We start from the raw sequence: 26,025 nt of genomic DNA, 5'->3' as shown, positions 1-26,025 counted from the left end.
CAAAGCCCTCTCCTATCTTACCTGCCTACCCACTACTTACCTAATTTAGCACCACCTGGTGCCCTAACCAAAATACAGGGGGTGGTCCGCCCAGGTCTTACCTAGTGTGCCTAGACAGCGAATATGCTACGGGTATATGTATGCCCGCGGGCCTCTTGCCTAAGCACTCCCAAGGTGCCTTCCCCTTCTCCCCTGGGAACAAATGAAACAGAACATTAAACAATTTCACAAACAAACTAAGAAACAAAGGACATCAAATAAGCTCTATCTGAGCAACAAACTCACAAAACAATGAACTACCAGCAAAATCAACCTCTATCAAAATCTCTCTAGCAGAATCTCTACAATGACCTCCCAGAAAATCTCTCTCAAATCTACCTCCAGCAAAATGTCTAGCAAATCTACCTCCAACAAAATCTCTTTTGACCTCCCAGCAAATCTCTCTACAAAAAGATCTCCCTCCTGAACAGAACACTGGCTTTTATATAGCGTCAGAAGGAATGGGTAATTGGAGACAGCTGAGTCTTGACGAGGGGGCGGGGTCAGCTCTCCAATTAGCCATGGAGTCGACCAATCAGCTGCTTGAGGGATTTCAGGAAGCCATTTCCTGAAATAAACACATGCAAATATACAAACTACAATACATAAACTGGGGAACGTAACAACAACTCAATGCAACATAACACAACTCAATGCAACATAACACAACACAACTCAATGCAACACAACACAACTCAATGCAACACAACACAACTCAATGCAATACAACATAACACAACACAACTCAATGCAATACAACATAACACAACACAATTCAATGCAACACAACATAACACAACACAACTCAATGCAACAGAACATAACACAACTCAATGCAACACAACATAACACAACTCAATGCAACGCAACATAACATAACACAACTCAATGCAACACAACATAACACAACTCAATGCAACACAACATAACATAACACAACTCAATGCAACGCAACATAACACAACTCAACGCAATACAACATAACACAACACAACTCAATGCAACGCAACATAACACAACTCAACGCAATACAATACAACACAACACAACTCAATGCAACACAACACAACTCAATGCAATACAACATAACACAACACAACTCAATGCAATACAACACAACTCAATGCAATACAACATAACACAACCCAATTCAATGCAATACAACATAACACAACACAACTCAATGCAATACAACATAACACAACACAACCCAACTCAATGCAATACAACATAACACAACCCAACTCAATGCAATACAACACAATTCAATGCAACACAACATAACACAACTCAATGCAATGCAACATAACACAACTCAATGCAACGCAACACAACATAACACATCTCAATGCAATACAACATAACACAACCCAACTCAATGCAATGCAACATAACACAACCCAACTCAATGCAATGCAACATAACACAACTCAATGCAACATAACACAACTCAATGCAACCTAACACAACACAACTCAATGCAATAGAACACAACACAACTCAATGTAATACAACACTGAAAATACATTATTTCTTGATCGATGGGTAAGACAGAAATTAGTCAAGCTGTCATAACGTGACAGAGTTCTCCTCCCTCCCCCTTGTGTGTTCTAGGTGCTGACGTACCATGGGTTCTATGATGAGAACCTGGATTGGGTGGGTCTGGAGAACGTCCAGGTGGTGGCCTCCATGTCAACAGGAGGCGCTGTGGGACGACACACACTCACCTCTCGCTTCACCTCCATTGTGCGCATCTGCACCATAGAGTGAGTAGGGACACACAGACCAGTATGTGAGCTGGAGCAGAGCGAGGAGCAGAGCGTGCCCAATTTGACTGGAGCGGAGCGAGATTCCCAAAGGCTGGAGCGTCAACCTTCTCTCCCACTCCAATTTCACTCCCGTAGTGCCCCAGTAGCTCTCGCTTTACGAGCTCAGGGCGCGCCCATCATGCATTTGTGGTCTACTTGTGTGCTGCTGTAGCCCCTTCCTTTAGCTACTGTCATGGAGTTCACTAAATATTTTCAGAAAGACACTGATAAAACACACAAATCAAGGTGACTTAAAAACATGAGGACCAATAGCAAGAGAGGGAGTGTGGTGATGTAATGTCCACAACTAAAGAATCGTTGTGGAATCTGAAAAGACACATCTCATGAATGGGTGTACTTACTACGTGCAAATGCTAAAAGGTGGGTAGATAACTAAGTGTGTCATTGTAGCAAAGTATTTATAAACTAAAAGTCTGATCTCATAAAAGTTTAGTTCATTTTTGTTCTATTATCTATACAATAGGCCATAATTGATTTTGGCCCAATTGGCCTGGCATATTCCCACGTTGAAGGAGCTTTCCATTTTGATAGGGTTATTTTGCCTAAAAACCTTTAGGCCTACCTATAGGAAAATTTAAAAAACAACTCTGCATCTCTGCCCAGCCTGGTAAGAGGGGTCAAAAGGTTGTTCAGCATCCCCAGTAGCTCTGTAAGAGGGGTCAAAAGGTTGTTCAGCATCCCCAGTAGCTCTGTAAGAGTGGTCAAAAGGTTGTTCAGCATCCCCAGTAGCTCTGTAAGAGGGATCAAAAGGTTGTTCAGCATCCCCAGTAGCTCTGTAAGAGGGGTCAAAACGTTGTTCAGCATCCCCAGTAGCTCTGTAAGAGGGGTCAAAAGGTTGTTCAGCATCCCCAGTAGCTCTGTAAGAGGGGTCAAAAGGTTGTTCAGCATCCCCAGTAGCTCTGTAAGAGGGGTCAAAAGGTTGTTCAGCATCCCCAGTAGCTCTGTAAGAGTGGTCAAAAGGTTGTTCAGCATCCCCAGTAGCTCTGTAAGAGGGGTCAAAAGGTTGTTCAGCATCCCCAGTAGCTCTGTAAGAGTGGTCAAAAGGTTGTTCAGCATCCCCAGTAGCTCTGTAAGAGTGGTCAAAAGGTTGTTCAGCATCCCCAGTAGCTCTGTAAGAGGAGTCAAAAGGTTGTTCAGCATCCCCAGTAGCTCTGTAAGAGGGGTCAAAAGGTTGTTCAGCATCCCCAGTAGCTCTGTAAGAGGGGCCAAAAGGTTGTTCAGCATCCCCAGTAGCTCTAAGTGTGGAGTGGGTGTTATCCGCTACTGGCCGGCTCTCCAGGCACCGTAGACTGGCCTCGTGTTTCTTAGCATTTATTCGAAGGCACTGTAGACTGAGCCTAATAATTAATTTGTATTTAATTCTATGGAAGTCACAGCCTATATGCGCAATTTATAGACTGTAATGATTTAATACAACGAATGTTGTTTAAATACTGAGCTCTTAAAGTCCCTACCAGCCTAGTGTGTCACTAATGCTTCACAATGTATTTCTTTGTAGGCTCTAGCCTTGAAATAATTGCAATAATATAGCCTAAATAATTCATTTCTGTTCCTTCTTAGTCTCCCTGTCTGGCTCCTGGCCTATTTAGAGAGTTTATATGCTGTTTAATATGACCTATTTGTAGCCTATTTGAAATGATGAGCGCTACTTACATTCATGTTTATATAATACTTTTTATTCAAATCATATGGTTTGATTTTAATACTTCAAAAACAATTGGTAGGTCCAGGCAGTCACAAAAACTATATGGGTGTTGGTTAAATTAATTGAGCGAATTTTGAGCGGCAGCCCCCCCCCCTGTGAGCGAGGAGCTGCTCAACTCTCCTCACATACTGACACACACACACATGCACACACACACACACACACACGCACGCACGCACACACACACTGACACTTGCTCTCTTCTCTAGTTATCCAGACAGGGAGCAGCTCCAGACCATCTACTCAGCGTACCTGCAACCTGTTCTCCAGAGGAGCCTTGGGAGCCAGGCAGCCTGGGCCAGCACCGGGAAAACACACCAGCTAGCAGGGTCTCTGGTACAGGTCTATGAACAGGTGTGTGTGCTGTCTCAGATGAGTTCATGTGTTATCAGAGTAAAGCTTCAGCGTTAAGCTGCTCTAGTCTTTCCAAGCAGCAGCTTTAGATTAGACTGCTGTTATCACAGCACTTACTTACTGCCTCTTATATCTAATCCTCACTCTTAGGGAGGCAAATCTAAACCACACACACACACACCTGTGTAATAAGTGTGTGTGTGTGTGTGTATGTGTGTGTGTGTGTGTGTGTATTTCTATCTCTCTGGTCTCAGGTGAAGGCGAAGTTCACGGTGGATGACCACAGTCACTACCTGTTCACTCCGTGTGTCCTCACCCAGTGGGTGCTCAGCCTGCTGCGATACGACATGTCCGCAGGTGAGTCAACCACAACAGCACGGTCAAACCACGCGGTCAGATCACACCTCACACTACTGCCTCTGCTTCTACGGCTCATTGTCCACGGGGACCTATAGTCAGACCACACCTCACACTACTGCCTCTGGTTCTATGGCTCATTGTCCACTGGGACCTATAGTCAGACCACACCTCACACTACTGCCTCTGCTTCTACGGCTCATTGTCCACTGGGACCTATAGTCAGATCACACCTCACACTACTGCCTCTGGTTCTACGGCTCATTGTCCACTGGGACCTATAGTCAGACCACACCTCACACTACTGCCTCTGGTTCTATGGCTCATTGTCCACGGGGACCTATAGTCAGACCACACCTCACACTACTGCCTCTGGTTCTATGGCTCATTGTCCACGGGGACCTATAGTCAGACCACACCTCACATTACTGCCTCTGCTTCTACGGCTCATTGTCCACGGGGACCTATAGTCAGACCACACCTCACACTACTGCCTCTGGTTCTATGGCTCATTGTTCAATGGGACCTATAGTCAGACCGCACCTCACACTACTGCCTCTGGTTCTATGGCTCATTGTCCACGGGGACCTATAGTCAGACCACACCTCACACTACTGCCTCTGGTTCTATGGCTCATTGTCCACGGGGACCTATAGTCAGACCACACCTCACACTACTGCCTCTGGTTCTATGGCTCATTGTCCACGGGGACCTATAGTCAGACCACACCTCATACTACTGCCTCTGCTTCTACGGCTCATTGTTCACGGGGACCTATAGTCAGACCACACCTCACACTACTGCCTCTGGTTCTATGGCTCATTGTTCAATGGGACCTATAGTCAGACCGCACCTCACACTACTGCCTCTGGTTCTATGGCTCATTGTCCACGGGGACCTATAGTCAGACCACACCTCACACTACTGCCTCTGGTTCTATGGCTCATTGTCCACGGGGACCTATAGTCAGACCACACCTCACACTACTGCCTCTGGTTCTATGGCTCATTGTCCACGGGGACCTATAGTCAGACCACACCTCATACTACTGCCTCTGCTTCTATGGCTCATTGTTCACTGGGACCTATAGTCAGACCACACCTCACACTACTGCCTCTGGTTCTATGGCTCATTGTTCACTTGGACCTATAGTCAGACCACGTTGTTAAATCACACGGTCAGACCACAATCACCACACCAGGGTTTCCCCTTGGTTCATTTTGCTTGGTTCATAGAACCGGGGTTATTTCAGTAACCTCCAGTAGCTGCTAGATACGTCGGTAATAAACAGAATGGTTTCTGTTTTCTTCCAACACATGTGGCTCTTTTTTGAAAAATGGTTTAAGCTACAAAATATTATGACCCATCACTGAAAGATAAGACTCTCAGGAACACATGTGGACTTCCTGTTTCCCTCTACTATGCCCACAAGCCGTTAGAACAGAGTGGACAAGACCAGGAACAAAATCAGACCCGGGGAAAAAAGATCATTATCGCTTGATGGTCTTCTGAACTTCCCAAAACCTTTCTGATGCATTTCAGTCACGTTAAACCATACTGCATTCAGATTGAATTACTCTCCAAAATACTGTCAGACTGATTTGTAATAGACTGTCATAGCCCAAATAAACATTGGCCGTTGATTACGTAACTTTGTTTTACAAGGTGGGGTATAAAGATGGGGACGCGGGCCAAACAGTTTGGGAACCCTTGCACTACACACATCTTTTTTGGGACCCATTTTAAGTTGTCCCCAAAAAGTTTAATTTCTTTCTGCAATAGTTCATACTGCTAATTGCATGGGTTTTCTCTGTTGTTGCTGACTTCTCCTTGAAAACATCTCATTATTTGGTAACGGTCTTAACTTTATACTGTACTGGCCTTTGATTCTAGTTGCTGTTGGATATTTCAGAATATCTTCTGAAAGTCAGTAGTTCTCTCCCTGTCTCCTGCATTCACCATCTCTTTCTTCCTCTCCCCTGTTCTGCTCCTTCTGTCACACGTCTCTCTCTCTCTCTCTCTCATCATTCCGTTCTCTGTCCTCCTTCATCTCTCCCTCTGTCACTCCCTCCCTCCCTCTTGCAATGTGTTCTCCCTGTGATAGGGAGTCCAATCATTAATTTTAATTAAAAGCGTTTGCTGACAAACTTATTTTTTTTCCATGACTCATCGTTTTTTTGCTCTCCTCTCTCCTTCCTCTCTCCTGCTGCTTACCTTTTCTACACGGTATGTCACAACTCTCTCATCACTTCAACTCTCTTCTCTGGTGTGTTACTGTGTGTACACTGAGCTGTCTTGATGCTGTGTGTCTTTTTGTAGTATGGTATAATGTAGTAGTGTCCACCGAGTGGACAAAATATTAAGAACACCAGCTCTTTCCATGACAGACTGACCAGGTGAATCTAGGTGGAGGCTATGATCCCTTATTGATGTTACTTGTTAAATCCACTTCAATCAGTGTAAATTAAGGGAAGGAGACAGGTTAAAGAAGGATTGTGTGTGTGTGCCATTCAGAGGGTCAATGGGCAAGACAAAAGATGTAAGTGCCTTTAAACGGGGTATGGTAGTAGGTGCCAGGCGCACCGGTATGTGCCAAGAACTGCAACGCTGCTGGGTTTTTCACGTTCAACAGTTTCCCATGTGTATCAAGAATGGTCCAAAACCCAAAGAACATCCAGCCAACTTGACACAACTGTGGGAAGCATTGAAGTCATGATGGGCCAGCATCCCTGTGGAACACCTTGTAGAGTCCATGCCCCAACATATTGAGGCTGTTCTGAGGGAAATGGGGGGGGGGGTACACGCGCAACACAATATTAGGAAGGTGTTTTTGAATGTTTTGTCCAGTGTGTATTAACCCATGTCTTTGTCTGTAGGGAACTGTAATATAACAGACTCAGTGTTGGAGGTGGTAGCCTATGAGGCCAAGAGGCTGTTCAGAGACAGACTGGTCTCCTCTAAAGACATCCATTCCTTTGACAACATCCTCTCCTCTGTCATACGAGGTGACTGGGGCTCCGACGCACTCGACAACATGACAGGTAAAACGCACACATCTCAGTGCTCCTCTCCCTCGACAGAGTGGCTCTATATACTGTATGACTGTGGGTTCTCTGTGGTTGGGTTTGTGTGTGTAGTTAGGTGTGTGTGTATAGATGTGTGTATTTAACAGTGTGTATAACTGTGTATTTTCTCCCTGCAGATGGTTTTTATGTGACGTGGGGTGCGTCTGAGGGAGGGGGAGTGATGGCCCCTGGTCAGTCCCTGCCCCCCCACGGTAAATCTCTGGGACGCCTCGACTTTGCCGACCTACGCCAGGTCATACACAAGGTCAGTGTCGGTGTGTGTTTGTATTGTGTAGGACAGGGAGAGAGTGTGTGTACTAATGTATCTCTGCCTTCTGTAGGGAGCGGTCTTGTATGGTCGTGACAACAGGGAGTTGGATCTGCTGTTGTTCTGGGAGGTGTGTCACTTTGTGTCTCGTGTGGACCGCGTCCTGAGTCGACCGGGGGGCTCTCTGCTCCTGGCCGGGCGCAGCGGGGTTGGGCGACGCACCGCCACATGCCTGGTCTCACATATGCATGGATACACACTCTACACACCCAAGATCTCCCGCGGATACTCACTCAAACACTTCAACAATGACCTGAAGAACGTAAGATGTCATACCTCTGTGTCTGTCTGTCTCTGTGACCTAATGTTTTAGTGTGTAGTGTTTCCCCTATATTCGTTGAGCCGAGGTAGACTTATTTTTATTTGATTTCTTTAAACTTTTTTGAAATGGAAAACCTTTTTCAGTGTTAACTTTCACTACTAAAACCAGATATAACGTTTGTAGAAAAGATAATGGACCTATTTCTGTTTTTATAAGATCGTTGAGAACTAACAGTCACCAAAATTAGTCCGGGAGAATCAAAAATTCCAAAGATGTCATGGCATGGGGCATTCATTTTGTTATTATGTTTTAGTCACTCCGATAGCATAAGAACATGGCATAAGCCACTGCAAAATATGTAGAATTGTTGGAAATTGGCTTTAAAACAGCACATTCTCTCTCTGCCCCATTCCAAAATATCTAGATTTGCTGGAAATTGGCTTTAAAACAGCACATTCTCTCTCTGCCCCATGCCAAAATATCTAGATTTGCTGGAAATTGGCTTTAAAACAGCACATTCTCTCTCTGCCCCATTCCAAAATATCTAGATTTGCTGGAAATTGGCTTTAAAACAGCACATTCTCTCTCTGCCCCATTCCAAAATATCTAGATTTGCTGGAAATTGGCTTTAAACAGCACATTCTCTCTCTGCCCCATGCCAAAATATCTAGATTTGCTGGAAATTGGCTTTAAAACAGCACATTCTCTCTCTGCCCCATTCCAAAATATCTAGATTTGCTGGAAATTGGCTTTAAAACAGCACATTCTCTCTCTGCCCCATTCCAAAATATTTAGATTTGCTGGAAATTGGCTTTAAAACAGCACATTCTCTCTCTGCCCCATGCCAAAATATCTAGATTTGCTGGAAATTGGCTTTAAAACAGCACATTCTCTCTCTGCCCCATGCCAAAATATCTAGATTTGCTGGAAATTGGCTTTAAAACAGCACATTCTCTCTCTGCCCCATGCCAAAATATCTAGATTTGCTGGAAATTGGCTTTAAAACAGCACATTCTCTCTCTGCCCCATGCCAAAATATCTAGATTTTGGGAAATTAGCTTTAAAACAGCACATTCTCTCTCTGCCCCATGCCAAAATATCTAGATTTTGGGAAATTAGCTTTAAAACAGCACATTCTCTCTCTGCCCCATGCCAAAATATCTAGATTTTGGGAAATTAGCTTTAAAACAGCACATTCTCTCTCTGCCCCATGCCAAAATATCTAGATTTGCTGGAAATTAGCTTTAAAACAGCACATTCTCTCTCTGCCCCATGCCAAAATATCTAGATTTTGGGAAATTAGCTTTAAAACGGCACCTTTCCTCTCTGCCCAATGCCAAAATGTGTAGAATTGCAGGAAATGTGCTTTAAAATAGCTAAATGTTGTCTCTGCGGCCAAGAGGAGGGTCTCTAAAATGTTCAGTTGGAGACCTCTCCATTGGCCACGCCCACTGTCACACTCCTACCACGCTCACCCTCTATGCCCCATTTTGATCCAGAAAAAATGACAAGTTACAAGGTATATTTGTAGAATTTGATGCATTCAGTCTTTCTGGGGGTTTTCCATGAGGTAAATGCAGATGGGCAACCTCATGCTTCAGACTATTTATTTAAAGTTGCTTTGTTGCATCAGTTGGGCTACAGGTGATAATGCTTTTGAAAAGGGAAAATAATATTTCAGATGGTGTCACGGGGGTGAATGCCCCCGGACCCCCCCCCTAACGTTACCACTGCTGCTGAAAGTAAATCATAGGGGAAACACTGGTGTGTGTAAGGCAAAGCTGGACAAGGCAAAGTGTGAAGCTGGACAAGGCAAAGTGTGCTGCAAATCACACACACCTGACTGTGTGTGTTCTTGTCTGTGTAGGTGACGCAGCTGGCAGGTCTTGAGGGCCAACAGGTGGTGCTGTTGCTGGAGGATTATCAGTTTGTCCACCCAGCCTTCCTGGAGATGGTCAACAGCCTGCTGTCCTCTGGTCAGTCGCATATAAACAACTACACAATGTCTGATGATGAATAAAATCAAATGAAACCATGTGTCATAAATCCCAGGTGAGGTGCTGAGTCTGTACTGTGTCAGTTTAAAGTGATTTGTGTTGTAGATGAGGTACTGGCCTGTCCTGTACTGTACTGAGTTCAGTGTTATATGTGTTGTAGATGAGGTACTGACCTGGGGCCTGTACTGTACTGTACTGAGTTCAGTGTTATATGTGTTGTAGTTGAGGTACTGGCCTGGGGCCTGTCCTGTACTGTACTGAGTTCAGTGTTATATGTGTTGTAGTTGAGGTACTGGCCTGTCCTGTACTGTACTGAGTTCAGTGTTATATGTGTTGTAGATGAGGTACTGGCCTGTCCTGTACTGTACTGAGTTCAGTGTTATATGTGTTGTAGATGAGGTACTGGTCTGGGGCCTGTCCTGTACTGTACTGAGTTCAGTGTTATATGTGTTGTAGTTGAGGTACTGGCCTGGGGCCTGTCCTGTACTGTACTGAGTTCAGTGTTATATGTGTTGTAGTTGAGGTACTGGCCTGGGGCCTGTCCTGTACTGTACTGAGTTCAGTGTTATATGTGTTGTAGACGAGGTACTGGCCTGGGGCCTGTCCTGTACTGAGTTCAGTGTTATATGTGTTGTAGATGAGGTACTGGCCTGGGGCCTGTCCTGTACTGTACTGAGTTCAGTGTTATATGTGTTGTAGATGAGGTACTGGCCTGTCCTGTACTGTACTGTACTGAGTTCAGTGTGTGTTATATGTGTGTTGTAGTTGAGGTACTGGTCTGGGGCCTGTCCTGTACTGTACTGAGTTCAGTGTTATATGTGTTGTAGACGAGGTACTGGCCTGGGGCCTGTCCTGTACTGTACTGAGTTCAGTGTTATATGTGTTGTAGATGAGGTACTGGTCTGGGGCCTGTCCTGTACTGTACTGAGTTCAGTGTTATATGTGTTGTAGATGAGGTACTGGCCTGGGGCCTGTCCTGTACTGTACTGAGTTCAGTGTTATATGTGTTGTAGATGAGGTACTGTCCTGTCCTGTACTGTACTGAGTTCAGTGTTATATGTGTTGTAGATGAGGTACTGGCCTGGGGCCTGTACTGTACTGAGTTCAGTGTTACATGTGTTGTAGATGAGGTACTGACCTGGAGCCTGTACTGTACTGAGATCAGTGTGTGTTATATGTGTGTTGTAGTTGAGGTACTGGCCTGGGGCCTGTCCTGTACTGTACTGAGTTCAGTGTTATATGTGTTGTAGATGAGGTACTGGCCTGGGGCCTGTCCTGTACTGTACTGAGTTCAGTGTTATATGTGTTGTAGATGTACTGACCTGGAGCCTGTCCTGTACTGTACTGAGTTCAGTGTTATATGTGTTGTAGATGAGGTACTGGTCTGGGGCCTGTCCTGTACTGAGTTCAGTGTTATATGTGTTGTAGACGAGGTACTGGCCTGGGGCCTGTCCTGTCCTGTACTGAGTTCAGTGTTATATGTGTTGTAGATGAGGTACTGGCCTGTCCTGTACTGTACTGAGTTCAGTGTTATATTTGTTGTAGACGAGGTACTGGTCTGGGGCCTGTACTGTACTGAGTTCAGTGTTATATGTGTTGTAGATGAGGTACTGGCCTGGGGCCTGTCCTGTACTGTACTGAGTTCAGTGTTATATGTGTTGTAGATGAGGTACTGGCCTGGGGCCTGTCCTGTCCTGTACTGAGTTCAGTGTTATATGTGTTGTAGATGAGGTACTGGCCTGGAGCCTGTCCTGTACTGTACTGAGTTCAGTGTTATATGTGTTGTAGATGAGGTACTGGCCTGGGGCCTGTCCTGTACTGTACTGAGTTCAGTGTTATATGTGTTGTAGTTGAGGTACTGGCCTGGGGCCTGTCCTGTACTGTACTGAGTTCAGTGTTATATGTGTTGTAGATGAGGTACTGGCCTGTCCTGTACTGTACTGAGTTCAGTGTTATATGTGTTGTAGATGAGGTACTGGCCTGGGGCCTGTACTGTACTGAGTTCAGTGTTATATGTGTTGTAGATGAGGTACTGGCCTGGGGCCTGTCCTGTACTGTACTGAGTTCAGTGTTATATGTGTTGTAGATGAGGTACTGGCCTGGGGCCTGTCCTGTACTGTACTGAGTTCAGTGTTATATGTGTTGTAGATGAGGTACTGGCCTGTACTGTACTGAGTTCAGTGTTATATGTGTTGTAGATGAGGTACTGGCCTGTCCTGTACTGTACTGAGTTCAGTGTTATATGTGTTGTAGATGAGGTACTGGCCTGTCCTGTACTGTACTGAGTTCAGTGTTATATGTGTTGTAGATGAGGTACTGGCCTGGGGCCTGTACTGTACTGAGTTCAGTGTTATATGTGTTGTAGATGAGGTACTGGCCTGGGGCCTGTCCTGTACTGTACTGAGTTCAGTGTTATATGTGTTGTAGATGAGGTACTGGCCTGGGGCCTGTCCTGTACTGTACTGAGTTCAGTGTTATATGTGTTGTAGATGAGGTACTGGCCTGTACTGTACTGAGTTCAGTGTTATATGTGTTGTAGATGAGGTACTGGCCTGGGGCCTGTCCTGTACTGAGTTCAGTGTTATATGTGTTGTAGATGAGGTACTGGCCTGTCCTGTACTGTACTGAGTTCAGTGTTATATGTGTTGTAGATGAGGTACTGGTCTGGGGCCTGTCCTGTACTGTACTGAGTTCAGTGTTATATGTGTTGTAGATGAGGTACTGGCCTGGGGCCTGTCCTGTACTGTACTGAGTTCAGTGTTATATGTGTTGTAGTTGAGGTACTGGCCTGGGGCCTGTCCTGTACTGTACTGAGTTCAGTGTTATATGTGTTGTAGATGAGGTACTGGCCTGGGGCCTGTCCTGTACTGTACTGAGTTCAGTGTTATATGTGTTGTAGATGAGGTACTGGCCTGGGGCCTGTCCTGTACTGAGTTCAGTGTTATATGTGTTGTAGATGAGGTACTGGCCTGGGGCCTGTCCTGTACTGAGTTCAGTGTTATATGTGTTGTAGATGAGGTACTGGCCTGGGGCCTGTCCTGTACTGTACTGAGTTCAGTGTTATATGTGTTGTAGACGAGGTACTGGCCTGGGGCCTGTCCTGTACTGTACTGAGTTCAGTGTTATATGTGTTGTAGATGAGGTACTGTCCTGTACTGTACTGAGTTCAGTGTTATATTTGTTGTAGACGAGGTACTGGTCTGGGGCCTGTACTGTACTGAGTTCAGTGTTATATGTGTTGTAGATGAGGTACTGGCCTGGGGCCTGTCCTGTACTGTACTGAGTTCAGTGTTATATGTGTTGTAGATGAGGTACTGGCCTGTCCTGTACTGTACTGAGTTCAGTGTTATATGTGTTGTAGATGAGGTACTGGCCTGGGGCCTGTCCTGTACTGTACTGAGTTCAGTGTTATATGTGTTGTAGATGAGGTACTGGCCTGGGGCCTGTCCTGTACTGTACTGAGTTCAGTGTTATATGTGTTGTAGATGAGGTACTGGCCTGTCCTGTACTGTACTGAGTTCAGTGTTATATGTGTTGTAGATGAGGTACTGGCCTGGGGCCTGTCCTGTACTGTACTGAGTTCAGTGTTATATGTGTTGTAGATGTACTGACCTGGAGCCTGTCCTGTACTGTACTGAGTTCAGTGTTATATGTGTTGTAGATGAGGTACTGGCCTGGGGCCTGTCCTGTACTGTACTGAGTATAGTGTTATATGTGTTGTAGATGAGGTACTGGCCTGTACTGTACTGAGTTCAGTGTTATATGTGTTGTAGATGTACTGACCTGGAGCCTGTCCTGTACTGTACTGAGTTCAGTGTTATATGTGTTGTAGATGAGGTACTGGCCTGGGGCCTGTCCTGTACTGTACTGAGTATAGTGTTATATGTGTTGTAGATGAGGTACTGGCCTGGGGCCTGTCCTGTACTGTACTGAGTTCAGTGTTATATGTGTTGTAGATGAGGTACTGGCCTGGGGCCTGTACTGTACTGAGTTCAGTGTTATATGTGTTGTAGATGAGGTACTGGCCTGGGGCCTGTCCTGTCCTGTACTGAGTTCAGTGTTATATGTGTTGTAGATGAGGTACTGGCCTGTACTGTACTGAGTTCAGTGTTATATGTGTTGTAGATGAGGTACTGGTCTGGGGCCTGTCCTGTACTGTACTGAGTTCAGTGTTATATGTGTTGTAGATGAGGTACTGGCCTGGGGCCTGTCCTGTACTGTACTGAGTTCAGTGTTATATGTGTTGTAGATGAGGTACTGGCCTGTCCTGTACTGTACTGTACTGAGTTCAGTGTGTGTTATATGTGTGTTGTAGTTGAGGTACTGGCCTGGGGCCTGTCCTGTACTGTACTGAGTTCAGTGTTATATGTGTTGTAGATGAGGTACTGGTCTGGGGCCTGTCCTGTACTGAGATCAGTGTTATATGTGTTGTAGATGAGGTACTGGCCTGTCCTGTACTGTACTGTACTGAGTTCAGTGTGTGTTATATGTGTGTTGTAGTTGAGGTACTGGCCTGGGGCCTGTCCTGTACTGTACTGAGTTCAGTGTTATATGTGTTGTAGATGAGGTACTGGTCTGGGGCCTGTCCTGTACTGTACTGAGTTCAGTGTTATATGTGTTGTAGACGAGGTACTGGCCTGGGGCCTGTCCTGTACTGTACTGAGTTCAGTGTTATATGTGTTGTAGATGAGGTACTGGTCTGGGGCCTGTCCTGTACTGTACTGAGTTCAGTGTTATATGTGTTGTAGATGAGGTACTGTCCTGTACTGTACTGAGTTCAGTGTTATATGTGTTGTAGATGAGGTACTGGCCTGGGGCCTGTCCTGTACTGTACTGAGTTCAGTGTTATATGTGTTGTAGATGAGGTACTGTCCTGTCCTGTACTGTACTGAGTTCAGTGTTATATGTGTTGTAGATGAGGTACTGGCCTGGGGCCTGTACTGTACTGTACTGAGTTCAGTGTTATATGTGTTGTAGATGAGGTACTGGCCTGGGGCCTGTCCTGTACTGTACTGAGTTCAGTGTTATATGTGTTGTAGATGAGGTACTGGCCTGGGGCCTGTACTGTACTGAGTTCAGTGTTACATGTGTTGTAGATGAGGTACTGACCTGGAGCCTGTACTGTACTGAGATCAGTGTGTGTTATATGTGTGTTGTAGTTGAGGTACTGGCCTGGGGCCTGTCCTGTACTGTACTGAGTTCAGTGTTATATGTGTTGTAGATGAGGTACTGGCCTGGGGCCTGTCCTGTACTGTACTGAGTTCAGTGTTATATGTGTTGTAGATGTACTGACCTGGAGCCTGTCCTGTACTGTACTGAGTTCAGTGTTATATGTGTTGTAGATGTACTGACCTGGAGCCTGTCCTGTACTGTACTGAGTTCAGTGTTATATGTGTTGTAGATGTACTGACCTGGAGCCTGTCCTGTACTGTACTGAGTTCAGTGTTATATGTGTTGTAGATGAGGTACTGGCCTGGGGCCTGTCCTGTACTGTACTGAGTTCAGTGTTATATGTGTTGTAGATGAGGTACTGGTCTGGGGCCTGTCCTGTACTGAGTTCAGTGTTATATGTGTTGTAGATGAGGTACTGGCCTGTCCTGTACTGAACTGAGTTCAGTGTTATATGTGTTGTAGATGAGGTACTGGCCTGGGGCCTGTACTGTACTGAGTTCAGTGTTACATGTGTTGTAGATGAGGTACTGACCTGGAGCCTGTACTGTACTGAGATCAGTGTGTGTTATATGTGTGTTGTAGTTGAGGTACTGGCCTGGGGCCTGTCCTGTACTGTACTGAGTTCAGTGTTATATGTGTTGTAGATGTACTGACCTGGAGCCTGTCCTGTACTGTACTGAGTTCAGTGTTATATGTGTTGTAGATGTACTGACCTGGAGCCTGTCCTGTACTGTACTGAGTTCAGTGTTATATGTGTTGTAGATGTACTGACCTGGAGCCTGTCCTGTACTGTACTGAGTTCAGTGTTATATGTGTTGTAGATGTACTGACCTGGAGCCTGTCCTGTACTGTACTGAGTTCAGTGTTATATGTGTTGTAGATGAGGTACTGGCCTGGGGCCTGTCCTGTACTGTACTGAGTTCAGTGTTATATGTGTTGTAGATGAGGTACTGGTCTGGGGCCTGTCCTGTACTGAGTTCAGTGTTATATGTGTTGTAGATGAGGTACTGGCCTGTCCTGTACTGAACTGAGTTCAGTGTTATATGTGTTGTAGATGAGGTACTGGCCTGGGGCCTGTACTGTACTGAGTTCAGTGTTACATGTGTTGTAGATGAGGTACTGACCTGGAGCCTGTACTGTACTGAGATCAGTGTGTGTTATATGTGTGTTGTAGTTGAGGTACTGGCCTGGGGCCTGTCCTGTACTGTACTGAGTTCAGTGTTATATGTGTTGTAGATGTACTGACCTGGAGCCTGTCCTGTACTGTACTGAGTTCAGTGTTATATGTGTTGTAGATGTACTGACCTGGAGCCTGTCCTGTACTGTACTGAGTTCAGTGTTATATGTGTTGTAGATGTACTGACCTGGAGCCTGTCCTGTACTGTACTGAGTTCAGTGTTATATGTGTTGTAGATGTACTGACCTGGAGCCTGTCCTGTACTGTACTGAGTTCAGTGTTATATGTGTTGTAGATGAGGTACTGGCCTGGGGCCTGTCCTGTACTGTACTGAGTTCAGTGTTATATGTGTTGTAGATGAGGTACTGGCCTGGGGCCTGTCCTGTACTGTACTGAGTTCAGTGTTATATGTGTTGTAGTTGAGGTACTGGCCTGGGGCCTGTCCTGTACTGTACTGAGTTCAGTGTTATATGTGTTGTAGATGAGGTACTGGCCTGTCCTGTACTGTACTGAGTTCAGTGTTATATGTGTTGTAGATGAGGTACTGGCCTGGGGCCTGTCCTGTACTGTACTGAGTTCAGTGTTATATGTGTTGTAGATGAGGTACTGGCCTGGGGCCTGTCCTGTACTGTACTGAGTATAGTGTTATATGTGTTGTAGATGAGGTACTGACCTGGAGCCTGTCCTGTACTGAGATCAGTGTGTGTTATATGTGTGTTGTAGGTGAGGTTCCAGGCCTGTACTCCCCAGAGGAGCTGGAGCCCCTCCTCTCCTCTCTCAAAGATCCTGCATCGCAGGACGGATTCACCGGACCCCTCTTCAACTACTTTGCCTACCGTGAGAGACTCATCTATCTAGCTACTCATCTACATGACATTACATTGTAGTCATTTAGCAGACGCTCTTATCCAGAGCGATTTATAGGAGCAATTAGGGTTAAGTGTCTTGCTGAAGGTCACATCGGCACATCTCCACATCCTCGGTTCTCTCATCTCCTCATCCCCCTCTCCCGTCCTCTCACTTCATCCCTCTCCTCCCCTGCGTTTATTGTGATCCTGTGTTTGTTCTGTAGACACTGCAGAATCAGATCAATAGATGTCTCTTCCGTCCGAGTTCCTCTGACTAAACTACTGGCCTTTCAGCTGGGGGGTAAATGGACAAGGACAGCAGTACACCAACCATTACACACTCTCTTTGTTTCTTTTTCTCTCTCTTTGTCTCTCTCTCTCTCTCTCTTTGTCTCTCTCTCTCTCTCTCTCTCTCTTTGTCTCTCTCTCTCTCTCTCTCTTTGTCTCTCCCTCTCTCTCTTTGTTTCTCCCTCTCTCTCTTTGTTTCTCTCTCTCTCTCTTTGTTTCTCTCTCTCTCTCTCTTTGTCTCTCTCTCTCTCTCTTTGTTTCTCTCTCTCTCTCTCTTTGTTTCTCTCTCTCTCTCTTTGTTTCTCTCTCTCTCTCTCTTTGTCTCTCTCTCTCTCTCTCTTTGTCTCTCCCTCTCTCTCTTTGTTTCTCTCTCTCTCTCTTTTGTTTCTCTCTCTCTCTCTCTTTGTCTCTCTCTCTCTCTCTTTGTTTCTCTCTCTCTCTCTTTGTCTCTCTCTCTCTCTCTCTCTCTCTCTCTCTTTGTCTCTCTCTCTCTCTCTTGTCTCTCCCTCTCTCTCTTTGTCTCTCCCTCTCTCTCTTTGTCTCTCTCTCTCTCTCTCTCTTTGTTTCTCTCTCTCTCTCTCTCTTTGTTTCTCTCTCTCTCTCTCTTTGTTTCTCTCTCTCTCTCTTTGTTTCTCTCTTTCTCTCTTTGTCTCTCTTTGTCTCTCTCTCTCTTTGTCTCTCTCTCTTTGTCTCTCTCTCTTTGTCTCTCTCTCTCTTTCTCTCTCTCTTTGTCTCTCTCTCTTTCTCCCTTTCAATTTCTCTCGCTCTCTCTTTCTCGCTCTCTCTCTTTCTCTCTCTCTCTCACTTTCTGTCTCTCTGTCGCTCTCTCTTTGTCTCTCTTTTCTCTTTGTCTCTCTCTTTCTCCCTTTCAATTTCTCTCTCTCTTTGTCTCTCTTTGTCTCTCGCTTTTCTCTTTGTCTCTCTCTTTCTCCCTTTCAATTTCTCTCTCTCTTTCTTTCTCTCTCTTGCTCTCGCTCTCTCTCTTTGTCTCTCTCTCTCTCCCTCTGTGTCTCTCCCTTTCAATTTCTGTCTCTCTCTTGTCTCTCTCTTTTTCTCTTTGTCTCTCTCTCTTTGTCTCTCTCTCTGTCTCTCTCTCTTTGTCTCTCTCTCTTTCTCTCTCTCTCTCTTTCTCTCTCTCTCTCTCTCTCTCTCTCTTTGTCTCTCTCTTTGTCTCTCTCTCTCTCTCTCTCTCTTTGTCTCTCTCTTTGTCTCTCTCTCTCTCTCTCTTTGTCTCTCTCTTTGTCTCTCAGGAATCCAGCAGAACCTACACATAGTGTTGATCATGGACTGCACCAACTCTAACTTCACCATTAGCTGTGAGAGCAACCCGGCTCTCTACCGCAGGTGTTCCGTTCAGTGGATGGACGGATGGTCTGAGAGCAGCATGAAGAAGGTGGGAGGAGAGGGTGGAGGGAGGGATGAGAACATGGCATCATACGGGGTTATAATATTGTCATTTGCTCTGTCCTCCTTCATAACCTTCATGTTGATGCTGTCCTGTCAGATCCCTGAGATGCTGCTGGCTAAGGTGGAGGGAGAGGGGGAGAAGAGTGGAGGAGAGAAAGGCCACAAGAGAAAAGGCTCAGGTAGAAGAAAACATCCCTGCCACCAGAGTCCTAGTCAGTCATAGTCAGACTAAAGGGAACTAACTCTAAACTAGCTAGTCACTCGTGGATATGTTCTGTCTCGTTTGTCCCTCCCAGCGTCGGGTCAGGGTGATCTGTGTCGCTCCTTCCTGATGATCCATGAGTCTTGTAGAGAATATGGAGCCACACCCAGCCAGTACATGACCTTCCTCCACGTCTACACCTCCATTTACAGCAGCAAACAGAGCCAGCTCACTCTCAGACAGCAACATCTACAGGTAACACACACAACATATACACACACCATATACACACACACCATATACACACACACACACCATATACACACACACCATATACACACACACCATATACACACACACCATATACACAATATTCATCAATAATAAAAAAGCAGTTTCTGGCTAAAGAAACAAGACTAACAAGGGAAATCCATGAACTAATAGTACAGGTAGATAGCAATAAAAACGATACTACAGAGATACAATAAGTTAGAGGAACAACAAAAAGAACTGGAGGAACCTATTGAAGAAAGATCTAATGTAATCTATTACAAAAATTAAGCAAACTGGATGGAATATGGAGAAAAAAGTATTTTTTGATATACTAAAAGCTCCATTGTTAGATTGTTTTAACTACTCCTGTAGAAATGGTAGTCTGTCAGGTACTCAGCAGGAAGGTCTGATATCTCGATTATTAAAACAAGACCCAGATGGCAAATATAAAGACCCGGTCTATCTAAAAAAAATATTTAACTTACATACAATCACAAGTATAATACACCAAATGAAAGCCTTACTTCTTGTTAAACCAACCACCGTGTCAGATTTCAAAAAGGCTTTACAGCGAAAGCAAATCATGCTATTATCTGAGGACAGCACCCCATCAAACAAACACAGACAATCATATTTTATCCCGCCAGGCGCGACACGAAACTCAGAAATAACGATATAATTCATGCCTTACCTTTGACGAGCTTCTTCTGTTAGCACTCCAATATGTCCCATAAACATCACAAATGGTCCTTTTGTTCGATTAATTCCGTCATTATATATCCAAAATGTCCATTTATTTGGCGCGTTTGATCCAGAAAAATACCGGTTCCAACTTGTGCAACATGTCTACAAAATATCTAAGTTACCTGTAATCTTTGTCCAAACATTTCAAACAACTTTCCTAAACTACTTTAGGTATTTTTTAACGTAAATAATCGATACAATTTAAGACGGGATAAACTGAGTTCAATAGCGGATAAAAACCAAGTGGAGCGAGCTTTCAGGTTGCACGCCCCTAACAAACAATACACTAGACTCAACCCTCATTCTGAACTGCCCTACTTCTTCATTTCTCAATGGAAAACATCAACCAATATTTAAAGACTGTTGACATCCAGTGGATGCGATAGGAACTGCAAGCAAGTGCCTTAGATCCCTATAGAAATCCCATTGAAAAGAGAGTGATCTCAAAAACAAACAAAAAATCCTGGATGTTTGTCCTTGGGGTTTTGCCTGCCAAATAAGTTCTGTTATACTCAGACATCATTCAAACAGTTTTAGAAACGTGAGAGTGTTTTCTATCCAAATATACTAATACTATGCATATCCAAGCTTCTGAGTAGCAGGCAGTTTGAGTAGCAGGCAGTTTACTTTGGGCACGCTTTTCACCATATCTATTCACCTCTGGCCTGCTCGCCTCCCTACCACTGAGGAAGTACAGTTCCCGCTCAGCCCAGTCAAAACTGTTCGCTGCTCTGGCCCCCCAATGGTGGAACAAACTCCCTCACGACGCCAGGACAGCGGAGTCAATCACCACCTTCCGGAGACACCTGAAACCCCACCTCTTTAACCTCTTGCTTCTACTTGGGACGCTTGCGTCCCAACTAGAGCTCTGGAAATGCAAATGCGCTACGCTAAATGCTAATAGTATTAGTTAAAACTCAAAAGTTCATTAAAATACACATGCAGGGTATCAAATTAAAGCTACACTCGTTGTGAATCCAGGCAACAAGTCAGATTTTTAAAATGCTTTTCGGCGACAGCATGAGAAGCTATTATCTGATAGCATGCACCAATACACTACAACACAAAAGCACAGCAGGGGACGTAAACAAAATAATTAGCATTTCGGCGTTACACAAACCGCACAATAAAATAGAAAACAGTCATTACCTTTCACCATCTTCTTTGTTGGCACTCCTAGATGTCCCATAAACACTATTGGGTCTTTATTTCGATTAAATCGGGCCATATAAAGCCAAGATATCGTTATATGTAGACTGTGTGATAAACAAAAAAAACAGCGATTTCACAACGTAACGTCATTTTTTAAAATTCAAAAAGTAGACGATAAACTTTCACAAAACACTTCGAAATACGTTTGTAATGCTACTTTAGGTATTAGTAAACGCTAATAAGCGATAAAAATCATCCGTAGGCGATGTAAAAATCATTAGCTGTCGTCTTGGAAAAAATTTCACGAGAGAGCTCTTCCAGAATGATCTGGGCGGAGACCGGAGGTAAGTGGTGCCCCTGTTTCGGTTCAACCAAGAATCAAAGATGATTCAATTCACAAGACTCTAGACAACATGGGGATGCTGTGGGAGTTGAATGCTCGGTCTTATCTAATTCGGCTCACTGTTAACAATTGCTGGAAGTGGCGCAAGGATATTTATTTCCATTTTCTGTGATCAGGTTTTCCTGCGCTTTCCGATGTAACGCACGTTATGTTATAGCCACAGTCGTGATTTAACCAGTTTTAAAAACGTCCGAGGGTTTCCTATCCACACATTCTAACCATATGAACGTACTATATTCCTGGCATGAGTAGCAGGGCGCTGAAATGTTGCGCGATTTTTAACAAAATGTTCAAAAAAGTAGAGGGTAGGAGCAACTGGTTAAGGAATACCTAGGATAGGATGAAGTAATCCCTCTCCCCCCCCTTAAAAGATTTAGATGCACTACTGTTCCACTGGATGTCATAAGGTGAATGCACCAATTTGTAAGTCGCTCTGGATAAGAGCGTCTGCTAAATGACTTAAATGTAATGTAAATGTATTCATTATGGCCATGCTAGCTATTAAAATCAGATCCAATAACAACATTAGAGGATTAGAAATCCAAGGCTTAAAAACAAAGGTGTCCATGTGTGGCGATGACTCAAGTTTTATGTTGAGTCCGCAAGCTAGATCCCTGCAATGTCTCATTAAAGATCTAGATAACTTTTCTGTACTCTCTGGACTAAAACCTAATTATGATAAGTGTACAATATTACGTATTGAATCCTTAAAAAATACAACTTTTACATTACCCTGCAGTTTACCTATAAAATGGGCTGATGGTGAAGTAGATAAACTCTGTATTCATATCACAAAAGATATAAATAAGCTCTCCACAATGAATTTCAATAGAAAACTTGAAAAAATAGACAAGATCCTGCAACCATGGAGAGGTAGATACCTGTCTATTTATGGAAATATTGCCCTGATTAACTCCTTAATCATATCTCAGTTTACTCACTTACTTATGGCTCTGCCTACTCCTGATGATTCCTTTTTCAAATCATATGAGCAAATAATATTTAGCTTTATCTGGGATGCTACACCAGACAAAATAAAATGAGCCTATCTTTATAATGAATATGAATTGGGTGGGTTGAGATGATTAAATATAAAAGCACTAAACCTCTCTCTAAAAGCTTCACTCATTCAAAAGTTTTATTTGAACCCTAAATGGTTCTCAAGTAGATTAATAAGAAAAGCTCGTCCATGATTTAAAAATGGCCTTTTTGCCTTTGTGCAGATTGCCATGTCTACTTTTTTCAAACAAGCATTGCAGAGCTGGCTACAATTTCAATTTCATCTCCTTGAAAATGTAGAACAAATATTACAACAAATATTATGGCTGAACTCAAATGTGCTGGTTGATAAAATACCTGTATTTATGGGAAAGATGTTTGAAAAGGGAATTTTGTTCTTAAATGATATTGTAAATTGTAATGGTAGAGTTATGTCCTTCATGGAGTTATCAGAATTGTACGGGAAGGTCTGCTCAATCCAAGAGTACAACTAATTGATTACAGCATTTCCCCAAAACTGGAGGAGGCAGGTGGCACCTGGGGGAGGCAGGGAACTGGTCTGTCTGCCCAATATAAAGGATCAAACTGGAGGAGGCAGGTGGCAGTGGGAGGAGGCAGGGAACTGGTCTGTCTGCCCAATATAAAGGATCAAAACTGGAGGAGGCAGGTGGCAGCTGGGGGAGGCAGGGAACTGGTCTGTCCGCCCAATATAAAGGATCAAAACAGGAGGTGGCAGCTGGGGGAGGCAGGGAACTGGTCTGTCTGCCCAATATAAAGGATCGAAACTGGAGGAGGCAGGTGGCAGTGGGAGGAGGTAGGGAACTGGTCTGTCTGCCCAATATAAAGGATCAAAACTGGAGGAGGCAGCTGGGGGAGGCAGGGAACTGGTCTGTCTGCCCAATATAAAGGATCAAAACTGGAGGAGGCAGGTGGCAGTGGGAGGAGGCAGGGAACTGGTCTGTCTGCCCAATATAAAAGATCAAAACTGGAGGAGGCAGCTGGGGGAGGTAGGGAACTGGTCTGTCTGCCCAATATAAAGGATCAAAACAGGAGGAGGCAGCTGGGGGAGGTAGGGAACTGGTCTGTCTGCCCAATATAAAGGATCAAAACAGGAGGTGGCAGCTGGGGGAGGCAGGGAACTGGTCTGTCTGCCCAATATAAAGGATCAAAACTGGAGGAGGCAGGTGGCAGCGGGAGGAGGCAGGGAACTGGTCTGTCTGCCCAATATAAAGGATCAAAACTGGAGGAGGCAGCTGGGGGAGGCAGGGAACTGGTCTGTCTGCCCAATATAAAGGATCAAAACTGGAGGAGGCAGCTGGGGGAGGTAGGGAACTGGTCTGTCTGCCCAATATAAAGGATCCAAACTGGAGGAGGCAGGTTGCAGTAGGAGGAGGTAGGGAACTGGTCTGTCTGCCCAATATAAAGGATCAAAACTGGAGGAGGCAGGTGGCAGCGGGAGGAGGCAGGGAACTGGTCTGTCTGCCCAATATAAAGGATCAAAACTGGAGGAGGCAGCTGGGGGAGGTAGGGAACTGGTCTGTCTGCCCAATATAAAGGATCAAAACTGGAGGAGGCAGCTGGGGGAGGCAGGGAACTGGTCTGTCTGCCCAATATAAAGGATCAAAACTGGAGGAGGCAGCTGGGGGAGGTAGGGAACTGGTCTGTCTGCCCAATATAAAGGATCCAAACTGGAGGAGGCAGGTTGCAGTAGGAGGAGGTAGGGAACTGGTCTGTCTGCCCAATATAAAGGATCCAAACTGGAGGAGGCAGGTTGCAGTAGGAGGAGGCAGGGAACTGGTCTGTCTGCCCAATATAAAGGATCAAAACTGGAGGAGGCAGGTTGCAGTAGGAGGAGGTAGGGAACTGGTCTGTCTGCCCAATATAAAGGATCAAAACTGGAGGAGGCAGGTGGCAGTGGGGAGGTAGGGAGGTCTGTCTGCCCAACAAAACAGGAGGTGGTCTGTCTGTCCAATATAAAGGATCAAAACTGGAGGAGGCAGGTGGCAGTGGGAGGAGGTAGGGAACTGGTCTGTCTGCCCAATATAAAGGATCAAAACAGGAGGTGGCAGCTGGGGGAGGTAGGGAACTGGTCTGTCTGCCCAATATAAAGGATCAAAACTGGAGGTGGCAGCTGGGGGAGGTAGGGAACTGGTCTGTCTGCCCAATATAAAGGATCAAAACTGGAGGTGGCAGCTGGGGGAGGTAGGGAACTGGTCTGTCTGCCCAATATAAAGGATCAAAACTGGAGGTGGCAGCTGGGGGAGGTAGGGAACTGGTCTGTCTGCCCAATATAAAGGATCAAAACTGGAGGAGGCAGGTGGCAGCTGGGGGAGGTAGGGAACTGGTCTGTCTGCCCAATATAAAGGATCAAAACAGGAGGTGGCAGCTGGGGGAGGCAGGGAACTGGTCTGTCTGCCCAATATAAAGGATCAAAACTGGAGGAGGCAGGTGGCTGGGGGAGGCAGGGAACTGGTCTGTCTGCCCAATATAAAGGATCAAAACAGGAGGTGGCAGCTGGGGGAGGTAGGGAACTGGTCTGTCTGCCCAATATAAAGGATCAAAACAGGAGGTGGCAGCTGGGGGAGGTAGGGAACTGGTCTGTCTGCCCAATATAAAGGATCAAAACTGGAGGAGGCAGGTGGCAGCTGGGGGAGGTAGGGAACTGGTCTGTCTGCCCAATATAAAGGATCAAAACTGGAGGAGGCAGCTGGGGGAGGTGGTCTGTCTGCCCAATATAAAAGGGAACTGGTCTGTCTGCCCAATATAAAGGATCAAAACTGGAGGAGGCAGGTGGCAGCTGGGGGAGGCAGGGAACTGGTCTGTCTGCCCAATATAAAGGATCAAAACTGGAGGAGGCAGCTGGGGGAGGTAGGGAACTGGTCTGTCTGCCCAATATAAAGGATCAAAACTGGAGGAGGCAGGTCTGTCTGCCCAATATAAAAGATTGAAACTGGAGGAGGCAGGGAACTGGTCTGTCTGCCCAATATAAAGGATCAAAACTGGAGGAGGCAGCTGGGGGAGGTAGGGAACTGGTCTGTCTGCCCAATATAAAGGATCAAAACTGGCAGAGGAATAAAAATAGCATAAATACCAGTTTCATTTGAGGACCAGGATGTTGACAACTGTGCCATACAGATTGCAAAATAGTTGGGAAGAGATTTTTGATGTATCGATTCCATGGTACAGGGTGTATGAGTTGATATATAAAACAACGCAAGATTCAAGACTTCATGCTTTTCAGCTAAAATTATTATATTGAATTCTTGCCACCAACAAAACGTTGAATATTTGGGGCATAAAATCATCGAAGCTCTGCAGATTTTGTTGTGAGGATACAGAATCAATAGACCATTTGTTTTGATGTTGTCCTCAGGTAGCCTGTTTCTGGTCTCAGGTTCAGGAATGGCTGAAAATGCATGACACT

General features: G+C 45.1%; 1 protein-coding gene across 1 annotated transcript in view; it reads left to right on the top strand.

Annotated features, from left to right (window-relative positions):
• The window catches only part of dync2h1 (dynein cytoplasmic 2 heavy chain 1), a 377,649-nt gene that overhangs the window by 57,107 nt on the left and 294,517 nt on the right, over positions 1 to 26,025 (top strand). Inside the window, exons 46-56 of the mRNA XM_065000515.1 lie at positions 1,654 to 1,805; positions 3,783 to 3,927; positions 4,182 to 4,284; positions 7,161 to 7,325; positions 7,487 to 7,614; positions 7,691 to 7,939; positions 9,807 to 9,915; positions 17,009 to 17,122; positions 18,672 to 18,814; positions 18,926 to 19,007; positions 19,125 to 19,285. Of these exons, the coding sequence (XP_064856587.1) occupies positions 1,654 to 1,805; positions 3,783 to 3,927; positions 4,182 to 4,284; positions 7,161 to 7,325; positions 7,487 to 7,614; positions 7,691 to 7,939; positions 9,807 to 9,915; positions 17,009 to 17,122; positions 18,672 to 18,814; positions 18,926 to 19,007; positions 19,125 to 19,285 (1,551 nt within the window). The remainder of the gene's footprint in view (positions 1 to 1,653; positions 1,806 to 3,782; positions 3,928 to 4,181; positions 4,285 to 7,160; positions 7,326 to 7,486; positions 7,615 to 7,690; positions 7,940 to 9,806; positions 9,916 to 17,008; positions 17,123 to 18,671; positions 18,815 to 18,925; positions 19,008 to 19,124; positions 19,286 to 26,025) is intronic.

This window comes from Oncorhynchus nerka, linkage group LG14 (assembly GCF_034236695.1).
Source record: "Oncorhynchus nerka isolate Pitt River linkage group LG14, Oner_Uvic_2.0, whole genome shotgun sequence".
NCBI classification, from domain to species: domain Eukaryota; kingdom Metazoa; phylum Chordata; class Actinopteri; order Salmoniformes; family Salmonidae; genus Oncorhynchus; species Oncorhynchus nerka.
Note: the sequence above shows the minus strand (reverse complement) of the source record. Positions and strands in the feature narration are given on the sequence as shown.